We start from the raw sequence: 20,906 nt of genomic DNA on the forward strand, positions 1-20,906 counted from the left end.
TGTAGTGGGAGATTCACCAAATTTTCATTTTGAGAACACCTATAAGAGCCAGATCATGGTCTCAAGTACTTACAATTGCAGTGTACCCCCTGTCCAGGTTGTCATGATTTTTTTCTTCTGTTTATCTTTTTTTTGTTTATGAAATTGATTAAAATGCAGACATGCAGGAGAGCAATAAAACAGCCAGCAGCACACAAACATTGACTAAACAGCACCAAGACTTCGACTCACGACATGCAAGTTAGCACATGAAGCAAATATTTACCTTGGTGATGTGAAGCAGTGATCCCCGACATCACTGCAGTCCCAAGCTGCAGACAGTATGACAGAAAAACTACTGGCAGATAATGGCGGCAGTAGGAGTGAGTATCTCAGCATAGACACAATTATTCCTCCATAAAAGGTGTTCTGACACTTCATTTGCAGAAAATAAAAATGTCAAGGTATTGACAGCTTAAATAAAAGATGCACTGCATAGATGTTGCCATGAACCGAGCGTGTCTTTTTCATTAATTTTTTCTCTCCCACTCATTCACTTATCCCTAATGTCTTTTCTCTCATTACCTCAGGTACAACCCCGAGCTCTCCATTCTCCAGCCACCCAGAGTCTCCTACCTTTCAATCCTGCTCAGGCTCGTGGAGCGACGAGTGCACCATTTGCTACGAGAACGTGGTGGACACAGTCCTCTACGCCTGTGGACACATGTGTCTCTGCTACGCCTGTGGCCTCAAACTCAAGAAGATGGCCAATGCGTGCTGCCCCATCTGTAGGAGGACAATCAAAGATATCATCAAGACCTACAGGAGCACGTAGGCTTGTGTTCAACAATGTGTCACATCATCAGGTTCAGCTCAAGAGGTTGTCAAAGCCATGTGAGACTTTGTAAAGACAAACACAGCACAAGTGAAAGCCCCGCTTGTTTGTGTGTGCAGTCTGGCTCAGGTACTCTACAGCAGGACTTTAAACGCCATCATTATAACATTTTATCTCTGTTATGTCTAATGCACATCATTGGAAAGCAGCAGTACCTACCTGTTAAGATTAAGCAGTGAGATTCGTCAGAGACCACCAAAAAATACACAAATAGCAGACTGGACTCATGACCTACTATTGTCCAGTGGCTCTGTGATTTGTGTTGTGTGTGTTGAAGAGAAAGAGTAATCTGAGGAGGCATTTGTCCTACTTATAGGCAGAGTAACCCTTCATTCTGCTGGCTATAGCATCGCTGCTAGCCAGTTTTAGACTAAATAAAATTGTCCAGAGCTGCGGAAGAAACAAGGAGGATAAATCAGTGGTTTCTCCAGCTGCTCCTTCTCTGCTTGTCAGAAAGCACTGGGTCAAAAATTGTTGTTTTACAGTAAGGATTGATTCTCTACTAAATCTTAGAAAATCAAGACAAGATAGTTTTATTTGATTTTCAGAATGCTTCCAGATACCAGTGAGGAATGTGTAGAAAGAAAGCGAGAGACTTTTTGTTGGTGAAAACCTTGCAGTATTTCTAAAACTAACCAATTTCGAATGAGTAGAAAGTGCTCCTCCAGCAATAAAACACAATACAATGCCTAAACCTAAAGGGTACAGAAATCCTTAACTCTGTTGTATAATAAATGAAGTGTTTTGTTGGATATTTCACTACTTGCAGTGCTTCTGTGAACTTCAGGCAGGGTGAGATTGTGCAAAGGGTAAAAAAGTGTGAACGTTATCACCATAGAAGGTCTCGCTTCTGGTGAAATGAGGATGTAAATCAGTGAGGAGGGAGGAGTTGTAAGTTTGTGGATGTAGACAGTGAGGGAAGCGGCACCTTTGCTGTGTGTCTGCACATCGTTTCAGTGCAAAGAAAGTGTTTGCTCACTCAGGCAAACCTGATACATCAGAAGTTTGTATGAAAGCCTGTAAAATGTGGGACTTGCATGGGTTGCATGTCCTGCTCCTTCCAGCATCTCATGCTGCTCAGTAAGCTTGCTGGATGCTGCATTTGGACAAAAGTCATCTAAATAAACACTGGTGGGCAGTGAAGTATTTTTAAAATGCTGAAAGAGCACATAAGGATGACGAATCAACCTCTTCATTATTGCGAAAAACCCATGAAACAGTCACAGATGGCTTTGCTTACTTCAGATTACACACTCCTCTTTCATTATGTACATTAAAGTAAAACATGAATATTTGCTTTCACTCATGACGTATTTCAGCACACTGTGTCTTCAAGTGGAAAGAAATTCACACGTGTGTAGGTAGTGACAAGGATGTGTGTTGTTAGTGTGGGACATTGTGAGAATTTTATTTGCATATCAGTTTCTGAGTGCTGCTCTCCGTCGGTAAAAGCAAACTCCATTTTCATTTGACTAACCTCATGTACTATGTTGTGCTTTGAATTGTTAAGAAATACAGGCTATTTTCAGGTGTTATTTTGGCCTCGCTGAAACATTACTCAGTAATTTGTAAAGTAGTAAGTGCTGATTGTTTTTATTTTCAGGGTGTTGAAGGTTGTCATCTCGCCATTGTGTGGAAAAACTAGCAGTTATTTTGTAAACCGTTTGCATCACAGTTCAGTTTTCTTGTGTGCCTTTGAAAAGAGAAGTCTGGACAAACTTGGCTCTGTCAGGCTCCTCACTTTAAAACAAAAAAAAAAAACAAAAACAGGAAGAACAATGATATTCATCTTAAAGTCACACTTAAGTGGTTGTGATGTTTCTGACGTGAGCAGGTGTAACCACACAACCTACCAATTCAAAGCTGTCGTGTTTGACTTTGAAGCAAACATTTCAGTGTGCTTACTATCAGTGTGTGAATTTGTTCACTGCTTAAGATGAAATGTTTAAATAGCGCCTTGTCCCCTCTGTCACCGCATTGCATAATACTGGAATTTTGTTGTGCTTGAGAGACGCCCAGCCTTTACATTTCTACCTATTTTTGTTTTTCTTCCTGACCAAATATGACCTAGCGGAAATAAAGTATTGTGAAACATTTTTGATAGAAAAAAATGGTATTGATGAGTGTAATATTAACTGTACATTATGAGGTTTATTTATTTTGTCAATGCTACTAGAAAGAATTGTCACTGTTTTATATGTATGGCTATAGTGTCCAAAATGTAAGAATATTTCATTGTTGCATAGTCGAAGATTATAGAAAACTTTATTCTCCTAAGACTTGGTGGTTGTGTCAGCTGGTTTTCCCTTGACGGAATAGTTTTGATAATGTTTTGGGAAATACGTTTTTTCACTTTGTGGCAGAGAGTTAGACGAAAAGATCAATACCACCCCCAGTGGTGACATGTAACAAAGTACATTTACTCAAGTACTGTACTTTTAGTTTTGACGTACTTGTACATTACTTAAGTATTTTAATTAGAATTAAATAATTAAAATTCTGCTACTTAATGTAATACTTTCACTCCATAACATTTCAGGAGGAAATATCACTTTTTCCTCCACTACAGTTACCTGAAAACTGTAGGTATTAGTGCTTTGCAGATCAATATTTTACACTCAACATATATAATTAGCTTATAAAATATGATATATTGTGGAAGAAAATACCCAAAAGAATAAAGTGATTGAAATGAGCCACCTGATTTTTTTGGATGCAGGACTATTACTTGTAAAGCAGTCTTTTGACATTGCATGGTAGCATACTTTTACTTTTACAGCAGCTATAATATAAATATATTTTTTGTAACAGTACCACAATGTACAAGGGGTTGCTTGAAGCGTTGAATGCATAGCGACCTGAATCTGCAGCTCACCTCTTGTTTAGCCATCCAGCCCGCAACTGTTTTGGTTCAGTCTCCTGGCTCTCATGGTGTCGTTTTTGGGTCAAGACAGTCGGCTTCTCGCAGCAAAAAGTCTCTGAAAGTCCACTGAGCACTTCCTGCTCAGATCCAAACAGAACACAGATATAGCAACTAGCTGATGAACATAGTGGAGCACCAGCCTAAACTAGCAAAAAGACTGGAAACAGGGAGAAACAACTAGCCTGGCTCTGCCCACCTATAAGCACCTACAACTTTTGCATGTAGCTTTTGAACAAGTGGGCTAACATGTTAATGACTGAGCTTTAGAGGTGCCGGTAGTTGCTACCTTTGAGCAGAGTAATACAGCTGTATCTCCTGTTTACACTCTTTATGCTATGCTAAGCTAACCACCTGCTAGCTGAAACCACTTGAGTTTTGCCAATCTTTTCATCTAACTCTCTGGCAAATAAGCATATTTCCCAAAATGTCAAACATTTGCTTTAATGTCAAATGGTATTAGCAGGGAATAAAATGTGTAGAATTGGCGTTGGTTACCTCTTAGTTGGTAAAATTATGTTTGTCCATCTTGTGCATATTTAAATGCTAACTTCGTGTCGTAGTGAAGCAGGCGTGAGTAGTTCCCCATGTGGTCGCAGGGCTCTCAAGTTTTGAATGCAGGCAAGAGTCGGCAGGTAAGTGACAGGCTCCGTGCAGACGGGCTTGATTCCTCCCGGTTCCATAGCAGTGGCGCACCAGAGAAATTTACCGGTATTTTTTTTTTTTTCAGCGTGAGAAATACAATGCGTGGCGGCAGTGCGTGACAAAAGACCGAAAAGCGTCACTGTCACGCTCAATGCGTGAGACTTGAGAGCCCTGTGGTCGTAGTTCTGACAGCCTGTTTTTTCAAATGTGACCAAATATTTGCTGTCATTTGCAAAACCAAACCAGCAAGTAAGTGAAGGTGGGCATTGCGCACTTTGGACAAGAAAATCAGCTCATAACATTGGTTTCCTGGACTGGGGATTTCTATTTGATGTTTAAAAAAACATTCTTAAAGTGGTTTCTGAATTTGCTAATTATGTTCACTTTGTTAAATAAAGTTTAAGTCAGTGCCTGTTGTTATTTCTTATTTATCACATAAAAAGAAGCCCATTTTGAGCCCATGCAGCTCTTCCTTAGGTATACGAGAGGGCCTGTCTCCTACTTTGGTTCAGGCATTTGACTCGAATTGCAATAAAAAGTTAAAACTGACCATTTCCATTTCACAGCTACAGTCTTTTATTATGTTTTATGCACAGCAGGAAACTGAATTCAATCTGGCAGAAGATGGGGAATGACAGAGCATTAGTGCTATTGCCTTTTCCCAAAACATACAAATGTTTCATGATGGATTAACATCTTATGCAAGAAAATTCAAACTGGACAACAGTTAGAGAACAAAAGGGCAGCCATCTCTCAGATGCCTAACACCCAGCACAATCACTCTCCACAGTAGTATACTTGACTAACATCCTGCCATATACTATATGAATAACAAAGGCAAGGGCTTTTAGTAAACAGCTATAACTCAGAGAGAAACTGTTTAGAGTTGTGGTATGTAGACCTGGCCAGAGTGAACATCATCTGTTATTTACTACCCTGCGGGCCTGGCTTTAATGCAGCACTGTTTTATGCTGCACTCCAATAGGCACAAATACAACCCATGACGTCCCGACATGAAACAGGCAGCAGTGGCTGCCGTTTGTGGCCAAGTCTTCTCAGAGGTAAGAGGGAAATAGACGGCCAGGGTCTGCGAAAGTGACATGAATACAGTATATCTCACTGGTGTCTGTGTACACACAGACTTTCCACTCAGACCTCTCAGTGAACCTGGCTGCTGGCCTTCTGAAGGCTTAAGGGCTTGGCAGACTTGTTTGAGCTGTGTTGTGGTATCTCTTCTAGACAGCTGTTTGGTCAAACACACACATCATCTATTAAGGTATCAAATCTGTATTCCAAAAAAGCAGGACACTATTGATTGTGCATTTTAACTAGACATCAGACGGTCTGTGTTTGGGTTTCTTCCTCTGTTGTAGTTAAGGCTTTAAGCTTTTGGTGTTTAGTGTGATGTAAAATCTTTTCCTCAGTCAGATTTGCAGTGCCAAGGGGCAGACTGTAAGGAGAAGTGCAGTTATACTAAAAAGTACAACTTTGTTCATAGTCTAAAATATCAATTGAGTGATTTCACCCATACACTGTCTAATTACAGTGCTGATGAAGACAGAGGTGGAGGTTATTGCGATGCTGTTCCCAATCTGTATTGAGATGCTGAGTGCTGCTGCCCTCCAGTGGTCAGAAACAGCAACAGCACCTTGTGCACAGCAAGGAAAGTGGTGAAGGTGAAGTCAGGGATCAAACTTTTTTTTTTCAGTGCACATGATAGGATGAGCCTTTCAACCACCCATTAAACATCTGATAAATCCTTAAAATGTTGGGAAAAAAAATTGAATTAAATGGAAAAACAAAATGCACAAATATGGGTTAGATCCTACTTTTTTCGTACTTTGTATTCACCCTTCCTCACCTTTTTCCTATTCTCTGACAATAACACATCTATTTGATGAAATACTCAAGGTCAACTTCCTACTGTAGTTTTTCTCAGAGCTTAAAATCATCATACAGTCTTCATCAGTTTGCTCGGCTGTCAAGAAGGTCAAGAATGAAGATCTACACTCAGTGTACATAACATTCAGAGTTTTGGTTTTCACTGGACAGAAAAACAACTTTTGACTGACGCAACCAACCAGTTTGAACTTAAAAGACTCCTGGGGTTTATCTAACCTGCACGTCTCGCATTTCCTTTTTCTTCTTTCTTACATCCATGATTTGTTATTTGAAAGTACAAATAAACACATACCGTAGTCTACACATGAATACAACAAACAAGCAAATACAGACACAATTACAAACAGCCAAAAGCCAAACATGTCACAAAAATGATCAACAGACCTCTATAACTTACAGTCCTGGTTGAAAGTATTGGCAGCCCTGAATTTCAAGTACATAATTCAGAATATTTTCAGAAACAAATGCAAATGAAGCAATTTTGCATAAGCAGAATATTTTAATATAATGTCCAAGGTTACTGAACAAAAGAAATAAAAACAACACTTGCATAATAGTGAAATAATACAGTCCCAAAATGTACCACAGACACAATCACTGGCACCCTTGACTATTATTTGGTTGCAGAACCTTTGGGACAGCTCCTGAACATTTGTTGTATCCATCTAGAAGCTTCTTGCACCTGTCTGCTCTTTCAAATTTGCAGGAGTCCTTTTCTGCAGTGGCTTTCAATGTGATTTAGGTCAGGACTCATGCTGGTCTGTTTGAAACAGCTCATCTTTTCCTTTTCTACCACTGTTTTGTGCTGCTGGATGTGTGCTTTGGGTCATTGTCCTGCTGAAAGAGCCAAGACTTTCGCCTCTGGTTTTCTGACACTGGGTAACACATTCCACTCTAAAATGCCCTGGTAATCTGATTTGATCTTTCTTTTGAAATGTTCAGTACCTCCAGTACCAGAGGCAGGAAAGCAGCTGCTCAGCATGTTAGAACTTCCACCATGTTGTACTGTAGGTAGGTAGGAAGCTCTTTAAATATCTTGTGGTTCTGAAGATTTCTGAAGATATTCTGAATTATGCGCTTGAAATTCTGGGCAGCCAATAATTTTGACCAGTACTGTGGTTTACAGCCGGTGAGTGTAGAAATTACTTCAGAAATCCCAAAGCAGAGACAGACAGTGGGATGGACATATTTCAGATTAAGTTTCTGTGGGCTGTTTAATTATACTTCAGGCACCAAATCCAATATATCAGGGATATGTAGTGTTTGAAGCTGGAAAGCAGCATCAGTGTTTTGATTTGGTGTTTTCCTGATTATAGCTGATGGTGACAAGATTATAGTACAATTCTGCACCAGTAACTATAACTTTGTCAGTTGATGCTTAAGCTGCCAGAGTTGAATTGTGCCACTACCTGGCTCAGCACTATGGGTAAGAAATGAAAGGAATGTCAGGCAACCTAGTGTGATCTAATATATTGACATAACAGCATCTGGTTGGTCAAACACTTCACTTGCATCGTATAAGCACAAATGTGGGTTTATACTAAATATAAACATATTCAATTTTTAGATCTTTTTTCATATTCCAAAGCAGAAAGCTTTTAACGCAATACGATTGAAAGACTTAACATTACCAGTGATTATGGCCCGTGATAAGTTCTCATTATATTGTTTGTTATACACCACATTAATTTGCAATTAATTCAGCAGATAATTACTCCCTTTTCACATGACTTTCATTAACAGCAGTGGCAATTGCCACACAACATGCCACATGTGGAGCACTGAAAATGCTCTTACAACACAGACAAAATAAGGCCAGTTTTGGTTAACAGCTGTAAAAAACCGTGTCTCCTTTCTAAATGTGTGTCACTGTGAAACTACAGTCATCATTTCATCTGTTCTCATCCTTGTGCTATTTTTTGGATCTGGGGTTGTCTCATATGCAATAAATTTTGGTTTTATCAAACAATAAAAAAATATAGAGACAATGGTGTGGCTCAGCTCTAACAGAGCGAGATGGGATTTATAGGTAATTTTGCCTTTTATTTACATAGGAGAAAGTAGAGAAGTGACAGTAAATGAGGAGTGAGGACAACAAAGATTCCCATTCAAACTTGAACTGGGGCCAGTGAGATTACATGGTTTTAAACTCATAATCCATTGAGAAAATTAGTGGAACTTAGTTAACTGTGTAGATTTTTTTTTTATGTCCATGGACATATGTAAGGTTTTTATGGGACGTGTGTTGAATGTGATATTTATTCTGTGTAGTATCATTGTGTGTACAATGGCGGTGGTAGTCATCACAGAAATGATGTGATGTATGGGCAAACAGTAACTATGAACAGTGTAAAGTTTAAAGAAGAAAGCACTAATTATTGTTCAAAAGTGCATTTATTTAATTAATTCTTTTGGCACTTCAGTTATCATCACTGGTCACACAGTTAATGTAAAACAAAAGTGAGCATCCCAGTACAACTGCAGCTGAAGAGTTATGTCAAATTTACTGCCCAGCAGAAATTCAAAATGTTATGATTAACAGAGCAGTTCTTAGAAATGTTTAAGCGGCTGTGATTTTTTTTTTTAATCAGTAAAAAAATAATAAAATTAACATGATATTGAAGTAATGAATAAATATGATTTTCACTGACATAAGGAGAGTTTAATTTTGGATAATTAACCCCTGAAATTAAAACCAAAAAACATTTTAAAGCTGTAAGTTTCAGAGGAGATCTTAAAGGTTTTAAGGGTAAGAAAATACTGTGATAATCAGAGATGCTCACAAATTGTTTCATTAGGACAATATTACACAATTAAATGGATAAAATATTTCACATAAAGGTGACATACAGTATAAAGAGATATAAAAAAACATGCAAACAGACAGCACCAAAATGAGACTAACACAAAGCAGCTTTGGCAACAACTGAGATTTTCTGTAAAGAAAGGAGAAGAAAGGGTTTAATTTCAACAGCTCAAGGCATCGTCAGTAATAATGAATCATTTCAAACATGCAGTAAGCTTTAAATGCTTAAAAAGTTTTTAAAAAATACATTATAAACTTACAGAAAAAGGTTCTAGGAGTGGACACAAAATGACTCTTATTTCAAGTTAAAGGTAACCACTGAAGAATAGCACTAAATCTTTCTTCCGCTTTCTGGTGTTGTCTTTGTGTGTGTCACTAAGTCCCACTATATTGCCTCTGATGCAATGTCTCAGGCACTGTATCACGTAGACTCAATTTATCAGATGTCTCATTTCATTTCAAAGTCACAATTTGATCTGGCTGCTCGTTTTGGCAAAGGTACCGGGTTAGATTTCCATCCTTACCTAACGTCTTAAGGTTAGCCTTTTTCACAAAATAAATGCATCTGTTTGAGTAGTCTTTACACGCATGTTCAGAGTTCTGCCAGCTCCACACATGAGTGCTAGTGCTTTTTCTCGAGGTAATTTGAGGGAACCCATCCTTTCCTTGGTCTGCCATTGTCCAGAACCTTGCAGTACCACCATCCATTAGGGTTTCTTTCCAGGACCTCCAGATTTGTCCCCTCAGGAAATCCCATGGTTTCCTCGTCGCCATGGTAATCTGCTATGGAGACATATACCTCTCTGAGGTTGTTATGGATGATGTGGGGCTTGGGCCTCACTGTGGATACAGGGAGGGCATTCTTCTGAGAGCCGAGGCCAAGGGATTCAGAGCTGCCGGTACCAGATCTGTTCCTGTTGGGTAGTGCTATGTTGTTTGACACCAGGCTGCGTGGCACAGTGCCAAAGGAGGCATTGCGACGCACTGTGGGACTGACACGAGGGTGGTCTGTGGAGTTGAGGGACTCATTTCTCCTGAGAGAGCCAACAGGGCTGGGACCGTCCCTGATCGGGGCTGATATGAACACAGATTGAGGTCTGACAACCTGCTGCTGTTTGGTGTTATTCTGCTTGCGTGAACCGAACAAGCCCGTAGGTTTGGAGAGGCCACCTGGAGGCTTGGAGGGGATTGGCGGGGTGACCTTCTTTAGGTTTTGGTTGATGTTGTTCAACGCCTGCACCCTTTGTTCATTCTTCTCTAGGCTGTTGGACTTGCTGAGACTTCCGGGTTTTGTTGGAGTGCCATCAGATTCAGACCCTGCCATGTCATCTTGTTGCCTGACGGGCTCCAGGTAGTAAGTTGGAGCCCATCCCTCTGCATCCCCCCATCGGATATACCACCAGCCACTCTCCTGCTTCTCTAGCACTTCCACCTCCACTCCAGCAGGAAAACTGAGCTCAGACTCTTGACCTTTCTCATAGGGATCTGTGGTGCGATACAGGCTGCAGCCCTCCTGGTCAGAGTCTCCCCGGCTACCTTTAGAATAGATGGAGGAGAGATCTGATGTGCTCTGAGAAGAGAAGGAGTCCTCAGAGGAGATGACTGACGCTGTCTCAGAGTCTTCACCTTTGGTTTTGGTGCCATTCTTCAGCTGCCCTGTTGGCCGCAGCTGTCTTCTCAAGGTGCTGATGTCCATCTTTTCGGCACTGGAGGCCTTGGCTAGTTGTGGTTTAGGCCTCACTACTGGCTTTAGTTTAGATGAAGATTTGGTGGGAGAGGATACCTTGCTTTCCTCTTGGTCTTTCTTAGGTCTGGACAGATCTGGGGTGGAATCAGTGGAGGCAGATTTAGGACTGGATGCCTCCTCAGCTTTGGTTGAAAAAGGGCTCCCATTCAAGTCAATCTTGAGCTTGTTTCCTGCAGGTCTCCATCCACCTGAAGTTGGACTCGCAGTCTTACCAGTTTCTGACAAGACATTCGTCTTTGAGGAATTTGAGTCCCTGCTGCACTGCCTCTCTGGGGTCTCTCTGAAGGGCCGAAAGCCGTCATTCTCATAGATGCATTCTTCCTCCCCTTCCACCTCTCCCTCTGCCTCATGGCCATCTTCAAATGACTCACCCATTTTGAAGGAGGCACTGTGGAGCGATGAAGCCGGAGAGGGCTTGGAGGACAGATGGGATCCTTTCTCAGATGAAGTGTCCTCATTCTTTCCATCAACCAAGGAACCTTCTCCTCTCAAAAACTCAAACTCAGACTCCAGGTCCAGATCTCCAATGGCAGGAACATCATATTCTGGCTCTTCATATACTGGCCTCCCAGGAGACACAGGGGACTCTGGAGCTTCAGACCCAGGGCTGCTGGGAGGCGCAGTCTCCACTGAGTCTTGTTTTTTGACAGGTGGAGCTGGGGGTGGAACTTTAGGGCGGCACAGAGTGCTTGTTCTGCGATTCAGATTGGGCTTTTTACGTTTATCAATGTAGGAGCAGGGAGCCCAGCCCTCCTTCTCTCCTATCTGGACATACCACCAACCACCAGAGTTCTTCTCAATGACCTAAAATACAAGTCAAAGAAAGAGTTTGGTCTTTAACTTAAGAAATTTTTAAACATTTTAATGATTGAAGATGGAGTTGTTACTGACCTACGACAAACAAATTGTTACAGCAAGATATATATGGTTGGTATCCAAGTTTAAGATTGTCTTGATATTGAAGTTTACTTAAAAAAAGAGCTCTTACCTCTGCTTTCTGTCCCCCATTAAAACTGATACCATCAGATATACAGGACTGAAAATCTGCAATGGTGTAATACTCTGCTTCAACTGTAGGGGGCTCTGGTGGGGAGGGCAACTGAAATCCCTGGGTAGAAATGAAAATGTCAACATTAGACTTATTGGTAGTGGGGGAAAGTAACTAATTAGTAGCTAAAAATATCAAACAGCTCTAACCAGGGTTGCATCTCTTCGAGGAGGAGGTTTTTGCCTGAGAACTGGAGAACCTGTGAAACAATCACAGAGAAAACAACACATGCATGAAACAAACAAACATTTATAATCCTCAAGACCAATAGGAATTCAAAATTCAAAAAGTAGAGATTCAAAAAGTGACATTCAGAGTGACTTCACTGACCGATTTCCACCCGATGAGGAGCAATGCGGGCTATCGCTGGTGAAGCAGGCTCTGCTTTGCTTTTTCCATCCTGTGAGGAACTAACCGGGCTGGAGTCGGCACAGGGGATTGGCAAGCTGATCTCCTTCCTGGCCACCTGGGGGCTCTCTGGGACACCTTCACTCTGCATGTCCTTCTCACTCAAGGCTTTCTTGTTAAGCAGGTTACTGATCTCCATGATGTTTCCAATTATCTCCACTGGGCCTGTAACGGTCTTCTTACGGGGAGAGAAGTCATCCTTCACCTTCTTTAGGTAAGAGGCCGGAGCCCAGCCCTCTTTATCCTGGTACCTGTGAAGTAAGTTTGAACAGAAAACAGATCAAATAATACCATCTTTTTGTGATGAAAAATAAAAAATGTCTGAAGCAAGTGAGCAGAGGCTTACCTGATAAACCACCAGCCTTCCAGGTTCTTCTGAATCACCTCCACAATAACTCCTTTCTCGAAAGCAATTTCATCCTTGCCTTGGCTGGAATAGGGCTGGACTGTCACGTACTTCTCTTCTGCCAAATCCAGGGCAGAGAATGACAATGTTAAAAAGGCTAAGAATATGAGGGCTGTACTATCTCTGAAAACCAGAAAATCATTGGAAAAAAGAGAAAGAAGTGTATATTCTACAGATCTTTTCTAAAGACTTTAGAAATTTATATAATCATACTGCAGCATTAAGACATAAGAGTTAACGAAGCAGAGGTGTATCTTTTCTTTAATACACACTGGAACCGTTCTGTTTTCTGGCAGTTGTTCAGGTGCCAGATGTGTGAGTAGATGTGCTCTGTGTGTGTGTTAAAATGTTCTTTGGCACATGAGATTTGTCTATAATGTTTTTATGAAACTGGGAAAACTTTATAATGCAGTGAATAACAACAGGGCACTATCAATTCCTGTATCTATAAAAAAAATATTTTGCCGTCATAGCAGTACGTATTTCTCTAAAGTTACACAGACTGCATGATGTACTACATATTATATCATTTTTTTGGCAATATATGGTATTGCAAAAAAATCACTAGTGTTAGCATCATTATAAGGGACAGGACATCGTGACAGTCTTGTATTGTGAGTTACAATATGATACACATAAGGAGTACTGGGGCACCCTGGTGGTCTAGGGTTAAAGGACAGGTTCACATTTCAAGTCTGTCTTAAAATAACGCTAACACATGCCTAAACACTGAAAGCACTAATTGTTCCTCGTGTCCATTCTGAGATCTCCTCTTAAAGTAATTTCAGTGTAAGTGATTTCAGGTCGAAACTCATTTCCCATGCCCCATTTCTGAGCTAAAATTTATTCCAAACTTCAGCCAAAGCTTATACAAGGCTTCAGCAGTCTGAGCTGGACAAATCAAAGAGGCATCTTCTAACATTACAGTATTTTTAGCATAAAATACCCCCTTTTGGTTACTGTCCCCCCGCCACAATTCAACAAGGAAACACTGTCTGCGGGAGCACAAAGAGGAAATTTGGAACAAGAGAGACTGTAACCTTGGAAGACACCCACTTGATTTGACTGCCATAGACTGCTTAAACCTCAGGGCATTTTGCATGAAATTAAGCCTGTGGATTCTGTTCCCCAGTACTTACACTGAAAACACTTTAAGTAGGGATCCATTTGCAGCAAGAACAGACACGAGGAACAATTACAATAACCAATAATGCTTTCAATGTGCATATCGGCATGCAAATGTTTTGACAAATTTGAAAAAATGCTATCCTTTAAAGTTTGGGACATACTTGAAGACTAGTTGAAACACTGGACAAACCAAACATAAAGATTATTTCAATCAACATGCTCTGATTTTTTTTTTTAGTGTTTGACAGTAAGGAAAGAGCACTAAATACACTAAATAACTGGTCAGTAACAAGTGGAGTTCATGTTTATAGAGTTTATAAAATTGTTTACTATAGGATTTTATCTGCCACCTGTCAACACCAACTGACCCCGACTATAACGACCCCAGTCCATCATCCTGCCCAGATCATAGATCCATAATCGGATCAATGTCTTAATGTGTGTCCCCACCTTAAGGTGCCGACATGAACTGCATTATTACCGGTTTGTGTTGTTCCCTGTGTCCCTCCCCTCACTTCCTGTCTAAAATGCCCACAAAATAATAAGGAATACTAGAGTGTATTCTTCAAAACGTGATAATATGAATATCAACCACTCTGATGTCACTTAGTTACTTGCATTCACAAACGGTATTGACCAGGGCGAACTGCAGCAACATGGGTCGAGCTAACAATGTCCTTGGCCTTGTGACAGTAAGCATCTCCTAACACAGCACATAACAGAAAGCAGAGGCTCCACACTGATTTATGCATTCCCATGAGGTCAAGGGGCAGTACAAAGACCTCATTTCCTGTCATTATGGCAGTTCCTGTCAGGTATAAGAGGTGTATTCAAAAAGGAGATGAGCACATCAAAAAAGCACTGTACTGTATGCTGTGCTCCAAACTGGTACACAGGAATCAACATTCTGCAGACGCATTATTCCATTTTCCTTTTCTCCACCCATTTCCAAGGTTGTGTAGGAGATGAATGGGTGTGGGATAGTAATTCCCTTTACTTGCAGAACTACAGTAGGCTCCATGGGTAAAGGATATTTCTGTACTCTTTATTTTCCTTTTGCCTGGTTCTTCCGGCCTCTTTGTGTTGGGGCTGGTATAACGCTTTCCTCTCACCAACCTCTTTCAAACAATATCCAGCAGTGCAATGAAGGGAAACTCTGAATCAGATGTTATGTTAACCACAACATGCATCGCCTGCATCAGTGTTATAAATTATTCTTGTGGAGTCAGCAAAATATCTGTCTTTTTTGCTTTTTTTTTTTTTTTTAAACACAAAGCAGGATTTCAGTCCTAGGGTGGAAACAACTCTCTCTCCACTCCAGAGAGTAACATCCACTGCCAAGCGCAAAGCTTGGCCTGAACTCAATAGCCTATCCTCACTCCTCTGTCAGCATTCCAAATGCATCTCCTATGAAAAAAAAACCTTGGCTATGGTAAGAAGAACATGTGCAAGTTTGTGATAGAGAATGTGATTTTCTTGCTAACCAAGTGAGAGATTAATATGGCTCTTTGTTTATCTGTCAATATTGGTTGCTATCTGCACCACAGCAGGATGAATGTCTGTTTCTATCACACTTTTGTAGAACACATACTCATTAGAAAACTACATACACGCTTCATTTGCTCATAAAAAGCAAAATATGGCTCTGAAATGCAGCATAAGGCATTCCAAAGTCTATTACGCAACTACTTTCAGATGAGTGGGTAGTGTGATTTTGAGAAGATTGGTTTTGGCACTCAGTGTTTAATTATAATGAAAACGCTTACATGCAGCAATTTTGTGACATAATTTGAGCTCAGCATCAATAATTGGTGTATATAAAGTTGCTGATTTCACCTTTGCTTTCCAAAAGCTCATTTCATATTAACGTCAGTTAGTGGTTAGTTGTGGTGGATTGTGGCTCATGATAAATACATTTGCTGGAAGACGACACGGGACGCAAGACTGAACAAATATGTGCATGTGGAGTAGGACAAGTTGAGCCATGTGATAAGAGACAATAAATAAGACAGGGTGAGGAGAACAATAACAAAGGAAGGGAGGGAGGGAGGGAGGTGATGCAGCATCTGTCTCAGTTCACCTCGGCTCTGCTGCCTGCTGATGACACCCCCTAACGTCCATCTCCGGTCCAGCCTCTTCAGATGAGCCTTATGTCGCTTAGTAACTGACAGACACACGTGGTGACCAGACAACGACAAACAAACAAACATGGGAGACATGAAGAGCAAGCACAAGTGTTACACAAACACACAGCACACAAATGACATGGGTTCGACCAAAAGAGCCCCATTATTAGCTACATGGAGGACATAAAAACAAGACCACAAAGCAAAACATGGTGGACAGTTAGAGTGGATGGATGGCGGTTACAGAGGAAGTGTTAAACCAAGACATCTTCTCTGTGGCTTGTAATTAGGATGTTGTTAGCATGGTTTTCCCATCCTGTTGTGTTAAAGCATCTGGGACACACATTGCTGCTCCAGGAATGCCATCCAATTAATAGAGCAGCTGAGGAGGTGGTTGGAGTTGTGCACCTCAGAAGGTCTGTAAGTGGCTGCTCACATTGGCTGTAACGTTAGGTTCAGTTCACAGATATACGAGTGATATCGATCTTCTCATCTGACTCTCGACCAGGCAACTACGCCTTAAAGTAACGCGTTTATTTTATTTATTTTGATCTGTGTACCCTTCCATCGGTGGTTAGAGTCATATCTGAAGTCGTCTGACCATTCAACATGTCTCTTTTCTGGCTTTTTAAAAGAAAATGATCATGAATTCCAAATCCAGTTTTCAAGAAATATGTGCTTTTTTTCTGTGACAATGGCACAGACTGCTGAAGACCACAGGACTGACAAAGAGACGCTTTATGAGTTTAATGCCATTCCCATGACTGACTAGACACATAAACACTAATTACACTGACAGATTGTCCTCCCGAAACCCCCTGGCAGCAAACTCCAGCTATCTCTGTCTTGAGAGTTGGGTGTAGATGTCTGCATTTAGGTATGTGTGTGTATTTGTGCCTGTGTGTGGTCATACATTTGCGGTATGCCTATACTTTATGTTGATAAATAAGTATTCTGTGAGTCCAAACTGGGAGAAAAGGGTATTTTAACATATTACACATATTGTGAAACACTGTTTAGTCTCTGTATTCCCTCTCTCCCTCCATCTTTGAGTCATAAGATATACAACACCAAGGGGATCCTGGGTCCCATTGTTATAGAGCACAACAATTGTACAGCAAAAGATGTTTTGGCCACAGTGCTGGAAAATCTTGATGTTTGTTTGGAAGTGTAATACGCAACTTAATTATTTCCGTGCCTCCAGTTTATGGGGTTTTCTTTAACACAGTGCTGCATAAATCTTAACAAATAAGCTGCACTACCTGTCAAAACTATGAAAATCTGAGTATGTGACACTAACTCAGCTCTGTTGCCCAGAGATTAAAATGCTTTCTCTACTAATACTGAAGAACGAGGCCACTTGAGTTCCTCTTAGATGGATTGATAACTGTATCTGACAGGACTATCAAGATGATTGCATGATTGGACACAGTCTTCAGCTTCACATGTCAGCATTATAATCTGGCAAACCAGACTCTACATAGGTGTGTTTCCTATCAAGGTTTTGGATCCTCCACCGACTTGTGTAAGCGCACAAAAGTTAGCGCTCATCTACTGTACTGCAACTTTTAAGCAATCCACAATGATAAGCAGACGTTGCATGAAATTGCATAATTAATGTCAGAGCTTGCTTTAATTATCAATAACCATACTATAAAGAGCACAACTCATGAAATATTCTCATGTTTTATTCCTTACTTCTGATGAAAACACATGCCTCTTTCATGAGCTCACTTCGCGGAGGTCATATCTTTTAATATTGCTCTGGATCTCTACTGTACAGTGCATTACTGTATGGCACATCACTTCAGTGGTTGTGGTCTGGTCCCTCCTGGCTCTCCTCCTCGCTGTTTAACCAGTCCTGAATCTCCACTCTGTTCAAGCATGCTTATGATGGCAGGCAGACAGAGAGAGGTGTTCACACCAGTCTGGCGTCAGACGTTAGCGTAGGCGGTGAAGTAGGGGCGAGTTTGCTCCATTTTGTCACAGATCAAAGACTGAGGATTGAGGACAGGGGTGGTATTTGTGTGTGGGTATTTAACAGAGTGTGTGAGGTTGTGTTTGTGTGTGTGTGTGGGTGGGCAGAGGCAGGAGAGTTGCGTTAGCAGTGACTTACCTTCCCCTGCTTTAGAGGCGCCCAGCTCCAAGTCATCCCGTGTGCCACTGTGGGAGTTGAGATAGGTAGCAGGGACCCAACCCTGTTCCTCTGCGGTGCTGACAAACCACCAACCTGTGGAAACATACAGAGGCTGAAAATGGTCTGACTGATATCCCCTGTTAAATCAGCTGTATGTTTTTTTTTTAATCATTGAGCCCTGATTTGATGAAATATTTTAAAGTCACACAGATGAGCTAAAAGTGAACATGAACGTGAGGAGCTTTATTGTGTTGCCAACAGAATCTATAACCACAGTCCGAGCCAAGAACATCAGAGGGAACACCGCTTGGCTGTGGCTCGATTCATGACAAGGCCTTGTTCAACCTGCGTTCTATCAGAATCAGTCATGATTTCAGTGGGCAGGACACTGTTGAAGTACTGTTTAATAGCCAAAATATCCATGTTCAGGGTTGCAGCTGATTTAACTGGGTTCCTCTGGGTATGACAGCATTTCTCCGACAACTGCTTTATGACAAATGGCTCAGCTGGAGAGGAGGAAGTACAAAGTAATGTTTCACTTTAAAATCTGATCCTAATACAGAGAGTGGAATACATACAAGTGGAATATCCCCCATGCTAGAAGGTGTGCTGCGTAAGGCCTTGCGACAAATGCAAAGAGCATATGTGCACTAATCATAACATTTTAAACTTACACCAAAAAAGTCCACCCCTCGTTTGTGGGACCGTGTCAGCTCTCTACAGGAGACTTAGTGACAAAGCTGGCACAAAAACTGGGCCTACATGTGGTATGCCACACGTATGCTATTTGTTGTGGTTACGGGAATACAATATGGCTGACAGCTGTCTGGATGGCCCATAAAGAGGAGTGTTCCATCACACTTTCACAGCTGGTCCAAAGCTCCAGTGTACATTTTCCTACAGAAATGGAGTGTAATGAGGTAGTTTATTTGAACATAATTAATAGAAAGAAGCAGGCTGTAGAGAGACAGGAACAGAAAGAACTTGTATTGCTCAGATAATGATATGGTTAAGGATGAGGCAAAATTATAGGATGCTAATATGTAAATGATGGCAAAAAGAGTGTGGATGCCTTTATTTGTAAAGTGTGATTCAGTTGTATTTAGTAAAATATGTTGTAATTATGTTCTTAATTTTCCAATCATGCATCACAATTAGACAGGTAGCAATTAAAGGCCTCTACAGATTGAAAAGGGCACTGGGACAATACACAAGGAGGCCCTTTTCATCAGCGTTAAAGATGTTTTTCATTCTGTTACGTTGGATCTGTTTCATGTGGAGAGATTATTTTGCAAAGACAGGAATTTGAAAAATGACAATACACAAAATTTCCCCCCTGTTGGATAATGGCATCTTATCTCTCAGCAAAACAAACCAGAGTGGAAATCCAAACCTCTGCCAACACTGAACAAATTTTTCAATTTCTCAAATTTCTTTGTTATTTTCAAAGACATCATGATTTCACTATAACTGATTGATTTCTGCGAGGATGCCCATAGGATTTGGTATCAGATCCCTTCCTTAGGCACTTTCACACTGTAATTATGGTTATAAAAACATAATCATTTTGTAATGTTGGCAATCTGAAATTGTGACGATTAACATAACTGAATCAAATTGTTCCCTGGTCATATGCTTATCTGTCCACCAAATTTAACTGGAATCCAGAAGAACTAGAGATATCCTGCTGACAGACTAAATGAATGACTTTCTCGGCGGAGGCAATAACTGAGAAAAAATCTCCAGGCCTTTTATGTAACTTAAAAGAGTGATCTCTGTGATTCATGTGAAGGGTGATTCATTTAATTGATGAATTTTCTAAGCTACACAAGGAAAAAAAAAATCATCAGCTGTACAATGGGGCTACTTTGCATAGAGTTAGGGTGGGTCCAGATAGGAGGATGCTGTTAGTGTCTGGCTCTGAGCAACCATGCTGGCTCAGGCACAGAGATGAAACAAGCCATGTAATGTGCTCAGTCTTTGAACCAAAGCTGTGGCTTGAACAAAAGCCCTTGTTGGTAAATCAGACAGAACACCAAGCTATAAAAAAAAGATATCTATAACATTCAGAACCAAAGTATTCAAAATATAGACTTTTGCTTTAAAATTAACTTTAATCTGACATTAATCACACTGACATCCTAATTCTAAACAAGTTAATTATACCCAAATTATGCCATACTTCATCATGTCACTGAAAACATGTAAATCTGATGTGTCATGTTTAATGACCATCAAAGGGCAACCTCTGCTACATTAATGGCACATGAAATTAAGTTGACCATTAAAGAGAGGGGTCAGCTTGGCAGGAGAGAAAAGACCTGCGTCAACTCAATAAAGAAAAAAATCCTTACATTTGCAAATTGCCATTTTCACACATGCCAGCTGGGAGGAAATGTCATTTTCACGTCAGCAAACTGACACTTATAGAAAAGTAAGCAAATATAAGAATAACATATAGGAATGTAATTTAATTGAGAGCACTTGCTTGTAAGTCTAAATATACATACGCAGCAAAGACATTCTGTCACTTGAAAAGGCCTGAGTAAATATATGCTGTTATTGATGGCTTGGGCTGCTTTGCCTGTATTTTTCAACCCTCCTCCCATATGGCAGGTGCTTAGGCTGAGTTCACTGAACCTCAGAAGAAGCAATAAAAGTACTTTTAAAAAAAGCACACACGTTACGTAAGTGCTGATTTCCTGGTCACTGCATGTTTCTATCAGGCGGGTTGCAATTATGTTAAATATATAAAAAAC

At 40.6% G+C, this 20,906-nt stretch overlaps 2 protein-coding genes across 4 annotated transcripts in view; one reads left to right on the forward strand and one right to left on the reverse strand.

Moving 5' to 3' along the window:
• The window catches only part of LOC121189758 (E3 ubiquitin-protein ligase NEURL1-like), a 30,887-nt gene extending 25,899 nt beyond the window's left edge, over positions 1 to 4,988 (forward strand). The window contains exon 6 of the mRNA XM_041050191.1: positions 570 to 4,988. Within this exon, the coding sequence (XP_040906125.1) occupies positions 570 to 814 (245 nt within the window). The 3' untranslated portion in view covers positions 815 to 4,988. The remainder of the gene's footprint in view (positions 1 to 569) is intronic.
• A 1,816-nt stretch (positions 4,989 to 6,804) lies between these two features.
• LOC121189357 (SH3 and PX domain-containing protein 2A-like) overlaps positions 6,805 to 20,906 on the reverse strand; it is a 51,358-nt gene continuing 37,256 nt past the window's right edge. The window contains exons 8-16 of one of the 3 annotated variants that reach the window (XM_041049393.1): positions 18,127 to 18,240; positions 15,965 to 16,048; positions 12,697 to 12,814; positions 12,273 to 12,601; positions 12,092 to 12,141; positions 11,883 to 12,002; positions 9,408 to 11,698; positions 7,883 to 9,277; positions 6,805 to 7,750 (exon numbers count right to left, since the gene is read on the reverse strand). In XM_041049393.1, the coding sequence (XP_040905327.1) occupies positions 9,770 to 11,698; positions 11,883 to 12,002; positions 12,092 to 12,141; positions 12,273 to 12,601; positions 12,697 to 12,814; positions 15,965 to 16,048; positions 18,127 to 18,240 (2,744 nt within the window). In that variant the 3' untranslated portion in view covers positions 6,805 to 7,750; positions 7,883 to 9,277; positions 9,408 to 9,769. Of the gene's footprint in view, positions 7,751 to 7,882; positions 11,699 to 11,882; positions 12,003 to 12,091; positions 12,142 to 12,272; positions 12,602 to 12,696; positions 12,815 to 15,964; positions 16,049 to 18,126; positions 18,241 to 20,906 lie in introns of all 3 variants that reach the window. The other 2 variants (XM_041049392.1, XM_041049395.1) reach the window with 2 other exon arrangements.

The sequence above is a fragment of the Toxotes jaculatrix genome, chromosome 11 (assembly GCF_017976425.1).
Source record: "Toxotes jaculatrix isolate fToxJac2 chromosome 11, fToxJac2.pri, whole genome shotgun sequence".
Taxonomy (NCBI): Eukaryota; Metazoa; Chordata; class Actinopteri; family Toxotidae; genus Toxotes; species Toxotes jaculatrix.